We start from the raw sequence: 23008 nt of genomic DNA, 5'->3' as shown, positions 1-23008 counted from the left end.
AAAATCATCATATTTTCATTCTGATAGGCAAAACTGCCTTTTATATTCTGGATTGTTGATATCCACTCAATTCATTTTGATAAAAATCAGGATATGCATCACTATCTCCATTAATGAAAATTACCATCATCGTCACATCCCTCTATTGGGCACAACAATAAAACTATAAATATAAAACAAAATGATCGAAATGTCTCTCGAGAACAATGTCCGTAAATTGGTAAGAGATATTTACCAAAACAAACATTCACATTCATCAACATGCATGCTAATTCTTTATATTTTGATTACATTTTCTCATTTCATCAAAATTATTAAAGGTGTGAACAAATCTTTGGACACAAATGTATCAAAAGTTTGGGTTACCTTTCAAATACTCTTTACGACATTTACAATAATTATTAATAGTCAATTATTATTGATCAAATGTCTACAAAAAGATGGTTTCTATTGCATTGTCTAATTAATCCCTTTTTAAAATCGCAACCTGCCTATTTTCAATAAGTTTTTTTCTAATGCTTTCGAAGCTGTATTTTGCCTAATAAATCACGTAATGCTTGCCACTGCAGTGAGTTTTCAAATAAATCAGGATGACTGATTTCTCCTCTTATGAATTGATTCACAAACTTGGTCTAAATAGTGAAGACTTCATACAAAATAGTGAGATTGATTTGATGACTAAAGCACTTGAACTGGTACTAATAATAATAAATGACAAATGAAATTTAGAAGGCATCATATCCATCTCATTAGAGAAGCTCAGGGTGCAAAAGTGAATGAGGGAGCAAACAAAATAGCAAAGAAAGACAGAAATATTGACTCAGGCGCGGATCTAGGGGGGGGGGCACATGTGGCACGTGCCCCCCCCCCCTTTGAGAAGCAAAATTGAAAATTTGTCATGTAAAAATGCCATTAAAGCAGAGAAGCAGAGGTGAAGACCTTTTTTTTTTTTGCTTGTCAAATTTTTTCGGGTATAAGATATCTTTTATTTATGGTTGAAAACCTTTTTTTTTTTTTTTTTTGCTTGTCAAATTTTTTTCAGGTACGAAATATCCTTAATTTGTGGTTGAAAACCTTTTTTTTTTTTTTGGGGGGGGGGGGGCTTTTCAAAATTGTCCTCCGAAAAATTTGCCCCCCCCCCCCCGCTGGATCCGCCCCTGAATTGACTGGTAATGGTTCTAAGATGAGGATGGTTTATCAAATAACAAGTATCCATATCACCTTCTTATAAAACATTAATACATATCATTTTGCTGAGGCATTACGTTTGTTACTTTTAAAACAGCCCGAACATGTATGAGCTGCTCCAAAAGTACCTTTTGCATAAAAATACCTCTGCACACCTTATAACTGGTCCACGGCCTGATTCTGGAACAAATCACATTTTGCTTTTTTTCTGAAAATATGAATAACAATTTAGGATGACTGTAAGCCTTTATTTTGAAGTAATTGTATGATTGCTATGGAGGTGACCTTAATTCTCACCAACGCACCAATGAGGTGTATTATTTTATACTATTCTGTTTTATTCTTAGAACCTGTTATAGATGAGGCCACCGTAAGTCAACTGGCAGACATGGGATTTCCCCGGGAGGGCTGTCGGAAAGCTGTCTACCATACAAACAACATGGGCTCAGAAGCTGCCATGAACTGGATATTTGAGCATTCACAAGATCCTGGTAAGATGGAGGTAGTCATACTTTGAACATGGTACGCCAGGGTTCCCAGCCCATCAGGGAAAATTGAATAACTTTTTTCCAGTCAGGGAAACAGGGAATTCGATAAAAAAATAACTCAAATGAGGGAAAAATCAGGGAATTTGGATCGGCCCAAAAGTCGAAAGCATGGTAGTCAGTCAGACTCTGCTATATTTTGTTACATATCGAAACAACATCCATTGAATGACTGGTTATGGTGGTACTAGTTGCATTATTGTTTTTATACTGAAAAATACATGGAATTCACTGCAACAACTTAGAAAACATGCGAAACTGGGAATGGGTTTAAATAATCATCAGGGAATTTTTAAACTTCATCAGGGAATTTTTAAACTTCATCAGGGAATTTAGTTTTCTTGAAAAGCTGGGAACACTGTGGTACCCATTGCGAAACAAGTTGCAATCAGATACAACTCTCAAAATCAAATGCAACTTGAAATTCACTCAATCAGAAACGTGTAATTGGGATTTGCATTTGATTTCTCGAATTGTTTTCAAATGTAACTCCTTTTCCAACTTGCCATGGTCCTGGAAGAATATTCTGGGGGCCCGTTGCAGAAAGAGTTGTGATCAAACGCAACTCAAAATATCTTGTGCAACTTGATTTTCAGCCAATGAAGCACCCGTATTCGGGACTTGCGTTTAAACGCAACTCTTTCTGCAACAGGCCCCAGATCTCGGCAGAAGTGAATGCCTTGATATCTTGAACACTCACAAGAATAATACACAGTTCACCAAGGCGACTCTCATAGTTCTTGTTTTATCTTGAGCCTTGAAATGATGCATGACCTGGGAAGGACAAATGAAATCCTGTTGTAATCTACATGTATGTAAGTCTTGGAAGTGAATGCCTAATCAAAGGCGAATTAATAGAGTCTTTCTATGGACTTGGTCCATAAAGACAAGCTCAATTAAGATTATGCTAGTCTACACTCTGACAATAATTTGAACAACTCATGGGTGATTTCAAGTCTGGTGTTGGCCTTGGTGTTGGTGTTGAAATTTGGATTGCTTGCCCTAGCTCCAAAACTTATTCAGAGTTTGTAAAACTGATCCAGATCACATTATTGACATCTCAACAACTAGTGAGTGACTTTACGCGACCATCTTCATTTCATGTTTGGTGTTATGATTGTGTAAAAATTGACCTAACACCAACACCAAAAGGTCAACACTAAACTTGAAATCACCCATTTATGGATGCCAGTCCACACTCTTACTTTTTTTTTTTATTTAACCTTTTTATTTAAAAAATACAGTAGATACAGATGCAATATTCTATAGAAAAACACTTTATTTAAATCTATCCTCCTTGCTAGATTTTGCTGAGCCTTTGCAGTTAGGTCAAGCAAGTAAGAAGCAAAAGACAGAGATTTCAGTGAGCCAAGAATCTATTGCGATGATCACGAGTATGGGCTTCACAGAGGCTCAAGCTACCAAGGCACTACGGGCAACGGTGAGTATAACTAAATAAAGAGATGGAATAATGAAGTATGAAACAGAAGCAGATCTTAAGATGTCCATCCCCTTACCAAATTTCTTTGGAAAATGTTCTCCATGAGTTGTATTACCCTTCTTTTGGGGGTGGCATATAGTGCTACTTGTGAAAGTTACATGCTTTAATCATAATTTGCACAATATTGTTATCGGCTTTTCTACTTGTCAATCTTGCTTAAAGGACAAGTCCACCCCAACAAAAACTTGATTTGAATAAAAAGAGAAAAATCCAACAAGCATAACGCTGAAAATTTCATCAAAATCGGATGTAAAATAAGAAAGTTATGACATTTTAAAGTTTCGCTTCATTTCACAAAACAGTTATATGCACATCTCGGTCTGTATGCAAATGAGGGAACTCATGACATCACTCACTCACTATTTCTTTTGTATTTTATTATATGAAATATGAAATATTTTGATTTTCTCGTCATTGTCATGTGAAATAAAGTTTCATTCCTCCTTGAACACGTGGAATTCCATTATTTTAACATTTTGTGGTTCAAGCAAGGAGGTCCTAATTGTCAAATTCGTAAAAATTGAAATATTGTATAATTCAAACAATAAAAAACAAAAGAAATAGTGAGTGAGTGACATCATCGACTCTCTCATTTGGATGTAACTGACTCGTTCATATAACTATTTTGTGAAAAATAAGCGAAACTTTGAAATGTCATAACTTTCTTATTTTACATCCGATTTTGATGAAATTTTCAGCATTGTGCTTTTCTGATTTTTCTCTATTGATTCAAATCGAGATTTTTCTGAGGTGGACTTGACCTTTAAAAAAGGAAACGGTGCCCCCTGGTGAATCCTGGATCTGCGCCTGGTATTGAATTGTTTTAAGGAAAGATAGATGGATTGATGAAAGGATGATGGAGGTGTTGGCTTCATATGAACTATTAAAGCTCCTAGAGCAATCTTGTGTAAGGATGCGGGAAGGAAATCAAAATGGATGGAAGAAATGATAGAGGAATTGACAGATACAAGGATTTATGCAAGGATGATATTGTTGTTGGCTTCGTATCAACCTAAGCTCCTAGACAAATTGTGTGAAAGGGTGAGAAGGAAAATAGGATAGATGGAACAATCGATTGAGGGATTGACAGACAGATGGATGATGACACGGTGGTCATCACATACCTATCAAAGATGAATCACAGCAAGAAAAAATGAGCCAAGGATTGAATGAATGAATGAATGAATGAATGAAACATGAGATAATAATGGCTGGATTTATACAGCACTTTTTATCCTGAGGATACAGATAGATTGATGGAAGGAAAGAGGTAATGATCACACTTGGCTCACCATGATCGATACATGCGTTTGTCTTTACTGATGTTTTCCTACTATTCTGCCATCCCTTTAGGACAACAATCTTGAGAGGGCAGCGGAGTGGATATTTAGCCACGCAGACGAGCTGGATACAGCGATGGAGACAGAGCAATCCGGCGGACCCACGTGCCGGGATGGTCGCGAAAGTAAGTGAGCTTTCGGGTGCTCAAAAGGAGGATAAAATCGGAAGGAAGAGGAGATGGAAGTGAAATGAAGGAATGGAATAGAATAGGAAGAGGAAGAGTAGGATGAAGAGGAGGAAGATAACAAATGGATAATAGATGTAGGAGAAGAAAAGGAGGAGGAAGAGGAGGAGGAGGAGGAAGGATGGAAAGAGGAAAAGAAGGAAGAGGAGAAATAGATCAAGTAAGAGGAACCAAATAACAGATACAATAAATGCATGTAGGAGAAGAAAAGAGGAGGAGTAAGGGAAGGGATAATGGAAGGGAAGATGGGATGGGAGGAGGGAGGAAGAGGGAAAGGGAAAGGGAAAGGAAAATTGTACAGGAGAGGAGGGGGAGGATAAAGGGAGTTATAAAAAAAGCAGAGGAGGAAGAAATGTCTTATTTCCACTTCAGAAATTAATATTCCTTTCTATTTTCCAGTGTTCTATACTCTAAAGGGGGATAGTTATGGCAGCTTATCACGGTTGCATGATATATCAGTTCAGTTTGGAGGTGGGAAAATCTATTGCATTGTTCTTTTTTTATATGACAGAATACCAGCTGTTTGCATTTGTAAGTCACATGGGTACATCTACAGCATGCGGTCACTATGTATGCCATATCAAGAAAGAAGGAAGGTAAGGTAGTCCTTCTAATCATTTTTCCATGACAAAACAAAATGTGTAGAGAGTTTGCTGATGAAAATTATGTTCAAATTGATTATTATAGCATCCTTATTTCATATTCACGGATGTTGGTACAATAAAGAGTCACACTTTTCTCTATCTTCATTATGATTGACCAAAGCAAGATACTGTACATAAAAGCAGAGAATTAAGGTAGCTAAGTTGCCAATTTTTTAAAGATATTTAAAAAAAACTATGTCCTATTCATTTCAATCTTTACTTGTTTTGTATTTCCATTTTTTCATTTGTTTAAAAAACTTTATGTTCATTTGGTGTTCTCTTTTATGTTGATTTGCTGTCTTATGTGTATTTTACCTGAATTCAGAAAAATATATAGAGAAAGCTGAAGATGAAAACATTGAAATCAAATGTGTGATATCAAAGTTATGGTATTATATAATTTTGCATTATTTTAGGAGATAGCGATATGCATAAAATCGGGCAAACATATAATGTGTTACACAGTGTCATAAGAGCAAGCTGTCATTTAGCTCAACTATGTTACATGGATGAGATGCCCCCATAAGCACGTCTCCATTTCACATTTCTATGCTTTTGAAATAATGGAACCATTTTCTTTATATCACGTAATTCCTTAATTTTCTTTTCTATTTTCCAGATGGGTGATCTTCAACGATGACAAAGTTGCGCAATCAGAAAAACCACCGAAGGACCTGGGATACATCTACGTCTACAAGAGGCTTTAAAAATCTCCCAGGGCCGTGTAACATGAACCTTAGCGATTGATCATGTGAACGATTTCTATGATCGATTGCATTGACTTCTGTGTATGAGCAATCGTAAAAAAATCAGCCTCATAATCAGTTGTAAAGCTTTATGTCACAGGCCCAGAGCTCAGAGGCGCATTGTGATCAGTAAAACAAGTCAGGGTAGACCATATTCATGGACTGACGGAGAACAAACAGTAAACTATGCCTAACACAAATCAATATTACTTACAGAAATAGCTTCGACTAGGAAGAAATTTTAGCTACGTGAGATTCAAAATAAACTGCTCAGATGGGTGTTTCATAAAGCAGTTTGTAACTTACGAATGACTTTACACATGATGGATGACCCTTCCTTGTACTAAATGGAGCTGACTTAGTACCTGAGAACATGTTCTAGTCCTTTGTAAAATCGTGCATAAATTTTATAAGAACATCTTCATGAATCACCACCTCAAGTAGCAAAAAGATGCAATGGATGAAAATTAGATATCCTGTGAGAAAAAAAACATGCTTCTTTCAGAATACACTGATGTCAATGTATTATCATGTATTGCCTGACGTATCGCCAGATCCACGACACATGATGGCGCCTCCACTGGCGTCATGTTTTACATGTACCATTAAGTATGCAGTTTCAAAATATTTTAGCACAATGGAAAACATTGCTGCGCATTCTTGCATCATATCTGAACGAGGGTTTAATAGGATGAGTGTTCATGCATGGAATTTGGCCCTGAAGTAAACATGAAAGAAAAAGTGAAATATCTTTTGGGATGATGGAAATTTGTTCAATTTTGTAGAAATGCAACTTCTAGGGTGTTGGAAGAAACTTGCAAATGATTGCATGTCAATTATAGGTCCTAAAATCGATCAGTTGTCTTTTAATTAATTGCAAATTGGCAATTGATTGGTGGTCTGCATCTTGCATAAACAAAATGAATTAATTTGCTTTGGTTATGATTGATCTATCAAATGTGAATTTGCAACTGAAATAATATTAATATACCTCTTCAGAAGAAGAGATATATTATTGAAAATGTGAGAGTTGTATAACTTTGTGATCAATATGAAATATTTATGAGAAAAAAATGACTTTGAACTGAATATATACATATAAAAAACAATGTTCTATTTACAAATGAGGAACAAATAATACTCTTTGAGATGAACAACGTCAACTGAAAGTATTTAAAAGAGCTGCCCTTCCCTCACAGGATGTGTGGAGGTATAATTCATGCAACAGTATGATTGTTAAAAACTGACAAAGCCCTCTAGTGAGCAATTTAAAATAATAGGTAACTGTAGTAAATAGGGGAAGATATACATTGGTGCTCAAAAGTTAGTGAACCCTAGTAGAAAATGAACATATTGAAAGTGTTCAAGTTTACCATGTTTCAGATATTTTATTGTGAAGTCAAGTGATGAAATATTACATTCAATCAAAATTTGTTTCTCTGGGCTTGCTGAACGTTGTAGTGTTGTTGCCTACATTCAACACTCAGCATGAAGGAGTGCATTTTGTGGTGGGGTTCACTAACCTTTAGGCACAACTGTATCTAATACATGTACGAGTAATTTTGCTTTAGTCAATCAAAACTTTTGAGAGCTCAAAAATCTGTTCAACTTTGGAGAAATTTGCTAAGAATCGGTATTTGATACATATTTTGCACATATAATGTGGTAAAAAAAATTGTTTTAAATTGGGCAAATATTTGACGCCAAGAAGGTTAACTTATGCAAGGTTATCTGATTCATATACTAGTAGTCGAAGGGATGTATCCAAGATGTCTAATGAAGAAGATTACAGATAATATTTTGTTGGTAGGTATTTTGCAACAAATTTTGTCAATTTAAGAACTCCTAGTTGGTTACAAAGTGCCCCCCGTATAAGTCACACTTACTCTCTGTCCATGATAAATTGTGATTGATTTTAGTCCATCTCAAGAAGACCAGTGTTGCTGTCAGTAATGTCTTCTTTTGATCAAACAGTTGCTCTGGGGTGATGATGTTTGCTGAACGATTTTTGACAGTCTACATGCTCCTTTTAGTAATGATAATGGTGATGAATGATGATGGTGATTCTGATGTCAGATGATGATGACGACGCCAATGTTTCTTCCAGGCAGTTAGAAATGTCCAAAGATAATGAAAATAAGTTTAGCATGTCTTGATTATTGACGAAGGAATTTTCCACTCACAGCTGATTTTGTTTCTTCATCTTGATATTTGAACAGACCTTTCCATTTAAACAAAATAAAATTTACCATACAGGCATAAACCAGAAAAGTGATTGTTTTGAGAGATGTCCATCTATCACTAAAAGGGCTTTCACAATTGCTTGTGCAATGGTCACAATATATGTTGCACAGAATAGCAACGGTTATAAGCAGTCGCACCACCAATTGTGAAAGGGGCTGAATATGTACTTTTTCTATTTTCACAAGCCAAAATGACAAGAATATTTCTCCCTGAATAATTTGAATGTTTTTCTCTTGTAGATTTTCCCAGAAAGCATGGAGAAAATTGTATTGTAGACCTAGCTGATGATGAAAAAAAAATGATAAAAATCAATCGTTTATTGTTCGAAATAGACATGAAATGAAATACTCCGAAAATTTGCTTTGCCCAATCGATCGTGGGCCCGGCAGCCACTGGGCAGCGCCAGATCGACGAGGCTCTATCCCTTTAATCATTTAACGCCAAACAGGATAGCAGCAACTCCCATCTTTTAACGTCTTTTGGTCTGACGCGGCCGGAGTTTGAACCCCAACCTACCGGTTGTGAGACGGACGCTCTACCAACCGAGCCGACACACCGGATGAACATATTAAAGAAGTTGTTTCATTGGGTATTTCAAACAACAATATTTAACAAGATTGCAATGTGTATGTTAGAGGATATGTATACAAACAAATGTTTTATTAAATTGTTACATGTATGTGTATGTGGAATACATTGGGAATATTGTTGCTTGGATTTTGTATATTTCTAATTTTCATGCATTAAATGCAGTACACGTCATGTTTTAAATCTCCTTGTGTATTTGATTTCTAAGCAACTAGTTATACTGGGAAAGAGGTGAGAGAGGCAAGAATAAGCCAGTTCGTAGTTCCTTTCTGCGCATGATCAAAAGATTCTATGCATGATCAGAGGAAGGTCATTTGTACTAATTAAAGTGACATTGTGGTTTAAAATCTAATGAGATAAGCACCAACTTTGATGTCTTGATTATTCATATATTCTTTTGAATTGTTTTTTTTTCATTTACATCCACAAAAAACAACAATGCGTCCACGAACGACTGGTATTTCAGTTTGCCAAGTACATTGTGCAACATGCTATGATTTGCATTCAAGTAGGAATGCAACAAATACCTTCATAAAGTGTTCATTGGTCTGCTATTCTAGTCACCTGGTCTGTTCAATTTCTTCATCCTGCTATGTAAGGCAAGCTTACGTAATATCTTGCTTTGAAATCTGCCTATCATAATGAAAGAAATGAAAGGTCATTTGACCAAAATTGTCCATGGTGAAGTAACTACGAACTGGTCTATTGGAAGAGTGAAATATTTTTTAAGAGAAATATAGAGAGGTGAGGGGAAAGAGGAGGGGGGATATGGGAGGGAGGGGGGGGGGGGGCAGGGGAGAGGGTCAGGGACAAGGAGGGAGGGATAGAGACAGAGTGAGAGAGATAGAGGCAGAGAAATAGAGAGGTAGTGTTGAAGTACGAGGATGGGTGCAGAGAGGAGAAGGAAGGGGATGGGATGGAAAAATACTCGGATGAGAAAAGAAAAAAAAATGTTTATATGAACTTTCTATATCTTATTAATGAGTTAGTTAATTGTTTTTTTCTTTCTTCCAGCTATTGGCTCTATAAAGTTATCCTAGCATTTCTATTATCAGATAGACTACGGTAGATATGCCAAACAAAAACGCAAGTCTGAAACTCTGATTAATAAGTAGGCTTGATAATGTCTGAGTCTGTACTGACTGCAGATCGACCCAACAATTAAAGTTATATAATTTGTTATTTCAAAATTTTTAAGTGAAAATTATTATTACTCGTCTGAAAAACTTATTATATCGTCTGTCTGGAGTCAGTTTCGATGGCGGGCATGAAGCGATCAAACATATTATATATAATGAAAAGTGTAACCCCCGGTAGGGGTAGGTTCCATGTCTTGGCCTATGCAATGATGAAAAAGAAGGGGGTATGATGAAATATAAAGAAGCAAACGCGGAGTATACACAGCCAATCTATGTAACAGTCTATTTTGTAATACCAATTTCTAATTTTGGGGTGAATGAATTATTGATACAAGATAACCATACAATCAAAGTTACATTGATAAGATTTACTGAAATATTGAAATTATATTTACATGTTTTTTTCCCGTAGCTTCTCTTATTTTACTTTTTGTATGTGTTTGAAATTAATTTCTTTCTTACACATCGAAAAAAGTTTGCAAATAAAGTCTACCTACCAGATTGCGCATGCGTGAATTACTATGAGCGGTTACGTGACTATGAATAAAGCCATGTGTGTGTTATGCCAGTAATATCGTAACACAACACAAAACATAGCGGGTGGGACTGCATTACTGAATTACAGCGACTAGTCACTAGTAGCACAGTGCATCGGCGTCACCGAAGGTCAGCAAAGATGGCCCAGAAAATTGGAGATTTGCTTGGAAGATTAGCTAAAGGACCCGCAGGACTTGGAAAAGGAGTTCAATTCCTCATTGGGGCAGGAGTAATAGGTTATGGAGTGAAGGAATCAGTTTACACAGGTGAATCGACGGTGCACGATTTTTATTTTCAATTTTTTTTTTAAATTAGGGTCTAAAACTGGTTTCGCACTCTAGATTCGACTTGTTTCAAGTCAACATTCTTTCAATCATATTGATGCAGGGTGACCAGATTTTACGAAATGAAATACGGCGCAATCGATAAAGCACGATGCACGCGTGGATCAACAGAGTCAGAGAGGAAAAGAAAGAAAATGAAGGGGGAAAAATAAATAAAAAAAAAGAAAGTTAGACTTAGATTTTAATTTTAGAATAAAACAAAGAAAGATGAAAGAATAAAAGAAAGAAAAAGGTTTCCGTCATTCTTTGAAATGAATAAAAAAGAAAAAGAAAAAGAAAAGAAGGGAAGATCAAGATGAATGAATGTATACATGTATTTGAATGTGTGAAACTGAAAGAAAAAAAAAAGGAGAGAAAGCCAAGGACATGAACCCGGGGGGGGGGGGGGGGCACTTACATTGACGAGTGGATACCATGCGCGACCAAAAAAACGTGAAAAGGATGTCTTTTTCAAGATAGGGCACGTTACGTACGTAACGTGATAAGGGTGTCAAAAACACTAAAATAATGAAAAAAGGGTATCTATTTCGCTAGGAAAGTTACGTGTTTACGTGTTTTTTTGGTCGCGCATGGTATCCACTCGTCGATGTAAGTGGCCCCCCCGGGGTACGACCCCTAGCTTCCACACCTCGTGCAAATCGGACTCTAAACACGTAGTGTTGGGGCAAAAAGGACATCCTTTATAAAACATTTTAATTTTGTTTTATCATCCCCGCAAATTTGACCCAGTTTAGGGTCAAATTTGCGGGGATGATAAAACAAAATTAAGGAGTCATCACTATGTGTTTATAGAGTACGATTTGCACGAGGTGTGAGGAGGTGGCCGGGCTGTACTAAACCCAATGATGTATAGGTAAAGGTCCGTGGCATATAATTTAAATATCGCTATACTTGTTTAGGGCCTAGGGGTTCAATTCAGGGAATACTTGCCAAGAGTATCGTTTTGTTTCCAATACTTGTTAAGGGTAGGGTTTCACACGCCAATACTTGTTAACGGGTGCATTTTCAGAATATGGAAATTACGTGTTTAGGGTGCTTTTCGAGACCCCATGTGGTTGCGCATGGTATCCACTCGTCAATGGAAGTGGCCCCCCCCCCCCGGGACATGAACAGTACTAGGCGCTCTGCCAATGGGACTTGGGAGACTCTCCATTACACGCACATGAATGGGGCGTAATCCCTGGCTCCGTGCGTGAAGAGTAAGCACACATTAGTGAATGATTTTTACTCTCTAAAAAACATTAGGAGCCTCTTGGGAGTCCTGGCTACCCTCACCCCCCCCCCCCCCCCCCCCCGAGATGAGCCTCAGCCTAGCCCTAGGCCCTAGCGCCTCTCAGCGCAGGCCGTGACCGTGATGCCATCAATCTCCCAAATTGGAGACTTGCTTTGCAAACGAACAAAAGAAACAACATTAACAAAAGTGGAATTTTTTCCACCCAAAATTTTGCCTCACTGAGGTCAGAAGCCCATTTGTTTTGTGTGTGGATGACAACAAAAATCCTTACCAAAACAAAAGTAGATGTTGAATTTTCAAAGTAGACGGTGAAAAGGGGTAATTTTTCATGAGGAATCTGCTCATCACAGTTTTATTTGCCGCCAAGCTAACCCTTTTGCAGCAAATGTAAACAAAGAAAGTTGGTCTCCCAAACTGGAGACTGTCTCTGAAATTGGTCTTTTGGATACCCAAATTCTTTACAAAAGTCTCTGATATTGGAGATAATCTCTCTCATGGGAGACAGTCTCCCATATTGGCCGTGCACCTCTACTGATGAAGGAAAAAGAAAGTAGGCCTAAGAAAAAAAGGAGGAAGAAATGAGTAAAGTAAAACGTTTACTTCATTCTTTGAAAGAAACAAAGAAAAAAGACAAACAGGAAAGGAGCCGAAGGAAAAGAAAGATGAGGGAAAAGAATTGAAGGTTAAAAAGGATGAAAGTATGAAGGGAGGAGAGAATGAAAAAAAAATGGAAGGAGAGAATAAATGAAAAGAAAAAGGAGTGGAAGTGAGAAGGAAGCAAAGAAAAGTTTAAGAAAAGAAAGAAGGAAATTAAATAAAGGAAATTCAAAAAAGAAGGAAAAATGAACATATAGATAATAGAGAAATTATTAGGATAAAAAGCTAGCTGCTAGGAAAGATTGGAAATAAAGATAGATTGAACAAAATAGGCAAGCAGGAAGGATAGAAGGATGAAGAAAAAATTAAGGATACAAAAAAAAAAAAAAAAAGAGAAAGGAAAAAAGTTCAAACTTCAACCAAAGCAAAAAAAAAAAAATTTAAAAATTGTTTGAAAACTAAAATGTTTTAGAAATGAATAAAATTTCAAAGTGTAACATTGTCAAACTTAATGAGATGAAACAATCGCGGCATCACACACACAGCCATCTCTCATCCCATTACAAGTTTGCACCGATCACAACAAGACTCAAAACGAAAGCTGAAACAACAAGATCTGAAAACTCAATAACTTGCTCCTCTGATTACATCACCAAATCAGTAATCTGAGAAGCCATAATATAATTGTAAAAATTTCCCAACGATTTTGTGATTATTTTTGGTGGAAAACTGTTTATCATGTGAGATTGTTTGTACCATTGAGAATCTGCTCCAATCCTACATAGCCTGCCACACACAGGCAGATGGCCAGTGCAGGCCACTTGCATGCAGCATAGATCAAGTTAGATTTTTCAGTCTTGTGGATATCATCTAGACCTGGCTGTGGTGTAGACTGACATTACTTAAATATCTGCTGTTTCGGAGGAATTTTTCTTAACATTTTCTGATTTTTTCAGTCCTCCCAAGTCCAACATGACAAAGACAGAAGACTCCCATAGGTTCGCTTGACGCTTAACTATGTCGGGAAAAGGGTACGCTACCTCACCCTCTGTGATTTCTCTAAAAAAATCTTGCTTTTAGTGCCTGGGGGCTGGGAGAAAAAAAGCGCCGATATAAAAATTAAACATGTTATTTAAATTTAAGAACAATCAGCTTACAGGTTTCTCGAAATATGTGATGTAAAATCAACATTTTTGTCTCACCTGCATAGCAGAGTGAGACTATAGGCGCCGCTTTTCCGACGGCGGCGGCGGCGTCAACACCAAATCTTAACCTGAGGTTAAGTTTTTGAAATGACAGCATAACTTAGAAAGTATATGGACCTAGTTCATGAAACTTGGCCATAAGGTTAATCAAGTATTACTGAACATCCTGCCTGAGTTTCATGTCACATGACCAAGGTCAAAGGTCATTTAGGGTCAATGAACTTAGACCATGTTGGGGGAATCAACATCAAAATCTTAACCTAAGGTTAAATTTTTGAAATGTCATCATAACTTAGAAAATATATGGACCTAGTTCATGAAACTTATACATAAGGTTAATCAAGTATCACTGAACATCCTGCATGAGTTTCACGTCACATGACCAAGGTCAAAGGTCATTTAGGGTCAATGAACTTTGGCCGAATTGGGGGTATCTGTTGAATTACCATCATAACTTTGAAAGTTTATGGATCTGATTCATGAAACTTGGACATAATAGTAATCAAGTATTACTGAACATCCTGTGCAAGTTTCAGGTCACATGATCAAGGTCAAAGGTCATGTAAGGTCAAAGAACTTTGGCCACGTCGGGGGTATTTGTTGAATTGCCATCATATCTCCATAAGTGTATTGGTCTAGTTCATAAAACGTGGAAATACGAGTAACCAAGTATCACTGAACATCTTGTGCGAGTTATAGTAGTTTTCAAAATCAGCACTGCTGCTATATTGAATCGCGTGATGCAGGTGAGACGGCCAGAGGCATTCCACTTGTTTATTCCAGGGAGCTGATGTCAGGTTCGTTGATCATTGTCATGTTTTTAATGCAGATCTCTAGATAAAATATAGATCTACATGTATGTAGAAAAGAAGTAGCGATATGTGCGCCAGTGTTAGTGTATAATTGCATGATGTCTGCCACTGCAATGCACTTCAGTCTAGATCTTTGGAAGGAGAGGATGCCGCAATGCCAGACAAAGTCTCAGCATAGCATATCCTGACCAAAATAGACTGATTTTTGTCTATATTGTGCCCAGATGCAGCTCAGACAGCCATGACTGAGTGAGACTGAGAGGTGCTGGTCCAAAAATTTGGATTGTCTAAAAGAAAAGAAGGATATCCCATTAAAAGATGGACAGATGGCAATTACGGTATTGAGAGTCATGGTTTTATTGACCTGAAAATAACCATAATTTGAATGGACTCTGATATATATATTTTTTTGTATTCTGTAGTGGATGGTGGTCACAGATCAGTGATATTCAGCAGGATTGGGGGTGTACAGGATAGAATATACGCTGAAGGGCTTCATTTGAGAATTCCATGGTTGCAATGGCCAATTATCTATGACATCAGAGCTAAGCCAAGGAGGATATCATCACCCACCGGAAGCAAAGGTAAGAGCTCCTAATCGTCGCCTTCCCGCGAAAGGGCTGTTAGCGCGGACTGCGCATTGCCTTCCCGCGAAAGGGCCGCTAGCGCAGACTGCGCGTCGCCCTCCCGCACAAAGGCCGTTAGCGCGCACTGTTCACTGCACGATAACGGCCTTTCCGCGGGAAGGCGACGCGCTCTGTGTGCCAACGGCCTTTGTGCGGGAAGGTGACAAAATCAGTTGTCCCGTCATATTCTAAGGTGTTGGTTCTTGTTTTACAAAAAATTTAGGCGAGAAGATGGTATTAAGTCCATTTTATGATAAAATCTTCAAATGTACCAATATTATATCACACATTTCTCTATAGATGTTCAGAGACATTGTATCTTCCAGATTCCAGAGATTTACTTTGATAACATTAGATTTTTGTGTTAATTATTATTTTTATTATTATTTTTTGTGGTTGTTGTGAGGGGCTGGATGTTTGATACAGACCAATTTGTGAGCCTCACCAATCATATCTCATGTAATTGATTTTGATTCACTTAATAATATTTATTATGTCTCACCTAATATTATAATTTTAAAAAAATCTATTAATCATTCTCCTACTGAAAGAAATATTGTTGTCCTTGTTTTCATAATCATTCAGATCTGCAGATGGTCAACATCACGCTCCGAGTTCTCTTCAGACCAGTCGCCTCTCAACTTCCCAAGATCCTTCAGCAACTAGGTACAGATTATGACGATAGGGTCCTACCTTCAATCTGTAATGAAGTGCTCAAAGGCGTCGTAGCAAAGTTCAATGCGTCACAGCTGATCACACAACGTCAACAGGTATGCTTTTGTTCTCACCATTTCGGGGCCCTGTTGCATAATAGTAACTATCATGGTAACTTTGCCATCCAATGGTAAGTACCATGGAAACGCTGATCAGCAGCCAATCATAATTGAGGATTCCATGCAATTGCATGGCAAAGTTACCATAATGATAACTTTTATGCAACAGGGCCCTGATGCTTCATCATTGTTTCCTAATCCATTGCATGATTTACAATGACTTATCATAGATGGGCTTTTCTAGAATACGTTCATAGTATTTTTGTACATCATAGAAAAGTTTGACACCATTTCCCTATTTGTCTATTTTAGCGAAGAGAGGGGTTGGGGGTGGTAATGGAATAGTAGAATTCATTCCAAATTAGGTACAGTCACTAGTAATTGCCATGGAGCAGCAATTTCTCATTTAGAAGAGTGGCAGTCTTGTAAACAGATGACACTAGTTCAATTCAATGCATGTTCCTCGGGCAAGGCATTGAATTCCTCACCAAGAGGAATTTCACATAGAATTTAATTGTAACTTCCATCGCACTTAAATTCCAGACTTTTATATATAACACATTACATTGGACAAATCATGGTCAAAGGATGCGCTCTACTTCTTATTCATTAATGAGATTGTGTGTATAAATATCACATGCGCGTCAACGCTAAACATAGCCTTCAGTCACACTTAATAAATCTTTGTATAACACCCCCAGGTCTTGTAGAGAGGAAATATATGATGAAAATCCATAATTTATTGTTCGAAATAGACATTAAATGAAATACTCCGAAAATTTGCTTTGCCCAATTGATCATGGGCCCGGCAGCCGCTGTGCAGCGCCAGATCGACAAGGCTCTATCCCTTTAATCGTTGAACGCCAAACAGGGTAGCAGCAACTCCCATCTTTTAATGTCTTTTGGTCTGACGCGGCCGGGGTTTGAACCCCCGACCTCCCGGTTGTGAGACGGACGCTCTACCAACTGAGCCAACACACCGGTTGGTCCCCCTGTTGCATAATTCAAATATCCTTGATGTTAATCAACCATGGATACACTCTTCAAAATGAAAGAATGGAAAGGGGTTTAAATCGGTCCATAGAAGCCCTCTCTGCCCTTTAAGCTTTTAGAGTGTATATAACTGTAGTCATTCCCCCCCCCCCCAACCAATGAATTTTTGTACCTTTTTGGTAAAAATGCCATTTGTACGAGGCGTTGAAACTTGCAGAATGTGCAAGTTCTATTTGTTAAAAAAGAGGACTGGTGATGCTACACTGTATAGGCTGATTTGGTGATCCTTGTACTGACTGAGTCATAGTATACAAATATACCAGGCTTTGAGTAAGTAAAGCGGGAATTATTTATCCGAGGTTGGACTGGCATAGTGATTTTGCCAGTACAACCAAGGATGAATAATTCCCTCTATACTTTCGAAATAAAGGCCTGGTATATTTGTTTTATATCCTACTTTGATAAGTTAGAGCAATAGATCTTGATAATCTATTTCTTGTACTCTTAGTTCATCTTTTTTTTAAATCTGCACCAAACCAGCCGCGCTGACTGACATACTTTTCCTGAAGTGCTTAGCTACGCGCTCAGAGCGCGGAACGCGTATTAGTGCTTGCGCCATCATGATCTGTGACGTCAGTGATGGAATAGTCGACTATTCCATCATTGACGTCACGGAATAGCACATTTTCTTTGATGGGCGTTTCATTTTCGACATTATCGCAAAATAGTGAGAATATGTTTGGTCACATGATACTATTTAAACCAATCAGCATACAGGATTTAATTTATGTAGGATATAATATATGTTATTTTGATGTCTTTATTATATTTTTATTTTATACAAGGTGAGTTTGTTGATCAGGAAGCAGCTAGTTGAAAGAGCCAGTGATTTTGGTCTCATCCTTGATGACGTTTCCATCACAGAACTCAGCTTTGGTAAGTTAACACAAAATAAGGATTATTCCAAAACTGTAAAATCAGAGACATGTTTTTTTAATTAGAGAAAGGTACTTTACTTTCTTTCTGTTCACAAATTATATTTCAGATGTAGAATAAACGGCAACATTGTGGTCACTTGCATATTTTTTAAACATCTTTTGATGCATTTGATATTACTTTTAACATGGATTTTCATGTCATCTTTACCTATTATAACTTGCTTTATATCATGCCTATGTATCATTGTGCAGCTCATATTTTAAAAGAGTTATAGAAGCACTAACAGAAATGCCAGTGACTGTAACATTTTCATTAGGAGATTGAACAGAATTCAATAAAATGTCCGGCCATGTGTTTGTTTCAGGTTAGTGTCAAATGATACATGAGATAAATATGTAATTTTCTGAGAAGTCATTGAAATACACATGGTGTTCCTGCGGGATGACAGGTCCTTTTCCAAGCAATGATGGTACATAGTCTCTGTGATCTCTACTAACTTAGAATTCATGATATTGCAAAAATTGGTGTACTTACAATACATAAACGTACTAAGTCTGCAATGAATTGATCACAATTAACCTGGATACTTTCTCATGAAATCATTGTTTGGGATAATCTTAACACGCATTGTTATTCCTTCACTGTATCTGTAGGTGCTGACTATACGGCAGCGGTTGAGTCTAAGCAGGTCGCCCAGCAGGAAGCTCAGAGGGCCATGTTTCTCGTAGAGAGAGCCATTCAAGAAAGACAACAGAAGGTTGTACAAGCAGAAGGAGAAGCGGAAGCTGCTCAGATGATATCCTTTTGCATCAGACTGTAGATGATGAGGATGAGAATGGTGAAGATGATGATGATGAGGATAGTGAAGATGATGATGATGATGATGATTATGTGAAGATGATTATGATTATGTGAAGATGATTGTGATGACAATGATGAGGATGATGATGATGGTGAAGATGATTATAATGACAATGATGAGGATGACAATGATGAGGATGACAATGATGAGGATGATGATGACGATAGTGGTGATGATGACGACGACGATGATGATGAGTCAAATGATGATCATCCCCAAGAAGTGACGCCAGTTCCCAAGCTCCCAGAGAGTCCCTTCTGGTAATCCCCTGAGAAACCAGAGTATGCCTTTTGGGGGACCGTCTGTAATCTTGATGATTGACCCTACCTTGGTGTCCCTGGCCATCCCTGATGGGTTGCCGGGCACCAAGGCTCCTCCATGGTCTTTTATTGTAAACCCAGACGGACAGGACACCATCTGATGTCGGGTGTGAGCTGCCGCTGCTAGAGTACCAGCAGTGTCCTGCAGCTCCATCTGCGGATGGCACAGAGTGGGTGGGATTACCAAAGGTAGGATAGAGAAAATACCAAAAGATCTTACTACGTGACAGGGAGTGGAGTTGGACAATGGATCTCCCAGGGAAGACCTGGGACATCCAGTTAGATGCCACTTCTATCTTTGTGACTAGTAAGCATTGTTTTGACAGTAAGGGAATGAAGACTATGGGTTTGGAAACCAGTAGGAACTTTCTGGGAATCCTTGGCTGGCTCTGTGATCACAAACATCTTTGGTAATCTGATGACTCAACTCAAGTTTCGATAGTACTATTCATCTCTTTTGTACAAGATTTCCAGTTGGCTCAATTACTTTTCACTGGGAATCCTGAAATTATGATTAATGGATTAGAAGGTTGGAAAGAAATGTGTACTTACTATTTACTTCCACTTTCTTGCGACTAAAATTAGAGATATGCAATTTTTATGTTTGATGAGTCTGGTGGCATTGTGATGCTCAGATTCTATGACAAATTTACTGTCAGCCAATCAAATTGCATAACAGTGATATGTAATGCGTTACTGATGTTTGTGAAATGTGGTCCAGTATTCTCACTATTTATTGTATTCCTTGACGATTTCCTTGTGCTGTACTTGGGAGAGGCAGTGTCACAAAACCCTGGCTACCTTCAACTGAGGAAGATCCGGGCATCACAGAGCATTGCCAGAACGGTGAGTTTGATTGTCTTTTTATTTATTTATTTATTTTGTCATTTTATTAGTGGATATCTAAAACAAAATGTACAATAGACCAGAACTTTCAGTTTGATGGGGAGAAATTTGTCATGTCTCCTCCAACAAAGGATAGCCACTTAAGCTTCCAGCTGATCCTCTAGTGTGTTATGTATTTTTTAAAATCTATTTATATATTTTTCCCTTTCCTTTTTAAAAATACAAGCACAATGCAAGAAGGTAAAATGATCCCATATACAAAAAGACTTACTATGACACTGCTTGAGATTATTTCCATGAGGTACAATCCATGAGGCAGACCCACGTTTCCATTTACAGTCAGTCAGTGGTCCAAAGTTTGATTGTGTCCCTGTTGAACGGGGCTGGGCAGATTCACCTCGCACTCTTGGCAATCGCCCTCCCCCCTTTCCTTTCCCCAATTCAGTGCCTCCTCCATCCTCGACCCAACCCTTGTACACAGCTCCTCAACTTGCTTCTTTTCAACCTTCTTTGATGATCCACTCCTTGTAAGATCAAACCACCCACCTCAAACTCAAAGCCCTTCTTAAAGCATGCCCACCATCGCTCATCAGTACGTGCCCATGCCCCCTTTTTCTTTTGCCACTTTAATCAATTGTCTGGAATAAATTATAATTGAATTCATTATAACATTTTCATTGGTTCTTTCTCGTCTCCCTCTTTCTTTTTCAGATTGCCAACTCACAGAATCGTGTGTACCTCAATGCCGGCAGTCTTATGCTCAATCTAACGGAGAAAGACTTTGCCATCAGTGCACTTGATAAGAAGTGATTCTATTCATTCAGTTTCTATATAAATATATTCTGATGGACTCCATGCCATTTGCTCCAGCGACATTTGCTCTGACAGTAAATCTTTACATGAACCCAACTGAAAACTTAATCATACTCCCAATCCTTATCTCATTATTCTGAAGTAAAACCCTCACCCAACTGTTAATATTAACATGGGGGAGTAGATCATTTGACAAAGCATTATGTTATCTTAATTGTCAGTGTGCACATGATTTTTTACATGCCATCTCTTTGATAGGCAGTAGAGCACAGCCCTTGTGCATCGGTCTTACCAATAAGATGGTGCAAGGTATATCAAATTTAAGTGTGATTAAGATCTAAATCTTTGTGAAACTGCTACCCTCCCTCCCTACATGCATGCCTTCTATTAAAGACATTAAGTAAGACAGGAGCAGTGTTCGCAGGAGCAAATTGCTTTTCACCACCAATTGAGATGTTCATATTCACAATGTGTGTTACTAAACCTGCAAATACCATACCATCTAAATTGATTTTGATATAAATATCTGGGTATTGTTTCATGATACTGTTAATTATACCAATTATACAATCTATCCATACCCAATTTAAATTCCCTGTTCTTTGCATTATCTGAAAGCCTGGACAAAGGATTCGGGTCTGTGAGTTTGGGCCCACTTTTTAATAGCACTGTGACATTAAAGCATGCAATCAATTTTGAAAATTATCTGTTGCTGTATATCAATATCAATTTTATAAAAATTGCAATATGTTACATCCCATGTGTAAAGTGTAATGTATTGACAATTTCTTATCTGTTAAGTTCAGTAATAATACTAAGGCATTAATTAGGCCCTTTGAAAATGCAGTCATTTTGGGGGGAGGGGGGTTGGACATGTGCAAAAAAAAATCAACTTCAAGAGACTTTCGACGTATTATAATGTGCTAAAACTATCAGATTTTTCTATCAGGCTCTTACCCTTTGCCTATTTGAACGAGGATGGGACCTTTATTAATCCTCTGGGGATCAAATCAAAGTCTGAAAATAATTGCAGTAGTGAAACGAGGCCCAGACATTCAACTTGTGATGATGTACCGAACAGGAAGCACACTTTCATTAATCATGTATTCATTATACTGTGAAGAATCTGTATCGGATGATACAGATGACAAATCAAAATTTTGCAACAAAAAATATTTGATTTGGTGCACAATATTACACATTTTCAGAAAGACTCCGAGTTTTCTGAGTGTGTGTAAAATTTGTATGATTTTTTTTTACTTTAGGTAAGCATTTTGTGTTTAATACATCATAAACAAAATTCTTTTAGTTTCTCAATCATTTATTAAATGATTACCATAATATTGTACAAGCTTTTCAAATGATTTATGATTTTTGATAGGAATTTATGATTGGTTTCATTAAGAACGAAGTGATTTGGTGGCTTGTATTTTCATTGAGAAATACTGAAAGCCTACCATTTTCAGATATTTTGAAGAGTAACAAATCCTCTCCAGATTGTGAATTATTGACCAAAATACAGATAAGGCTGTTTTGTTCTGATGTGTATGGTCATTGTATAGCAATCACACCATGGGGTTTGACTATAAATAACATGATTATGTGAATGTTTGAGATTTTCTTGACAAATACATACTATTATGACCTAACTATCAAGAGTAACTTTGTTTTTGTTATATTCATCATTTCTTTAGAGTCCATACTGCAGTAGACACAGTAATCTCTGCCTTAGATGTCACCCCCCCCCCCCAAAAAAAAAAAAAAAAAAACCCTACTAAAATTGCCTCAATAATTAGAATTTCTACCAGGTTTTCCAGTGAACTATTGTTTTAAATTAAAGTGGTCTAGAACTAAAGTTAGTTGGTTACAAATATTCAGAAGTAATGAAAAGTATAGTGCATTTGGCAACGTAGATCTCGAAGGAGGAAGGGGGGAAGGGGGTTGCTTAATCCACCCACAAATCTTACATACCTTTAAAGTCCATCCT

The 23008-nt window shown here is 37.5% G+C and overlaps 2 protein-coding genes across 5 annotated transcripts in view; both read left to right on the top strand.

The window, feature by feature from the left end:
• LOC129276614 (ubiquitin carboxyl-terminal hydrolase 5-like) overlaps positions 1 to 9155 on the top strand; it is a 32421-nt gene extending 23266 nt beyond the window's left edge. For 2 of the 4 annotated variants that reach the window (XR_010295679.1, XR_010295678.1), the window contains exons 16-21: positions 1536 to 1679; positions 3038 to 3174; positions 4588 to 4699; positions 5271 to 5355; positions 6023 to 8054; positions 8296 to 9155. Coding sequence is in view for 2 of the 4 variants with exons in the window: in XM_054913001.2 (XP_054768976.2) it covers positions 1536 to 1679; positions 3038 to 3174; positions 4588 to 4699; positions 5271 to 5355; positions 6023 to 6110 (566 nt within the window). In the remaining 2 variants the exon portion in view is untranslated. Of the gene's footprint in view, positions 1 to 1535; positions 1680 to 3037; positions 3175 to 4587; positions 4700 to 5270; positions 5356 to 6022 lie in introns of all 4 variants that reach the window. The other 2 variants (XM_054913001.2, XM_064109397.1) reach the window with 1 other exon arrangement.
• A 1429-nt stretch (positions 9156 to 10584) lies between these two features.
• LOC129276617 (prohibitin-2-like) lies at positions 10585 to 22670 on the top strand. The gene is made up of 7 exons (XM_054913006.2): positions 10585 to 10923; positions 15272 to 15433; positions 16061 to 16245; positions 18087 to 18177; positions 18834 to 18976; positions 20131 to 20208; positions 20920 to 22670. The coding sequence occupies exons 1-7, from the start codon at positions 10797 to 10799 to the stop codon at positions 21016 to 21018; spliced, it is 885 nt and encodes a 294-aa protein (XP_054768981.2). The 5' UTR covers positions 10585 to 10796; the 3' UTR covers positions 21019 to 22670.
• The last annotated feature ends 338 nt before the right edge of the window (positions 22671 to 23008 follow it).

Source organism: Lytechinus pictus, chromosome 14, assembly GCF_037042905.1.
Source record: "Lytechinus pictus isolate F3 Inbred chromosome 14, Lp3.0, whole genome shotgun sequence".
Classification (NCBI taxonomy): domain Eukaryota; kingdom Metazoa; phylum Echinodermata; class Echinoidea; order Temnopleuroida; family Toxopneustidae; genus Lytechinus; species Lytechinus pictus.
Note: the sequence above shows the minus strand (reverse complement) of the source record. Positions and strands in the feature narration are given on the sequence as shown.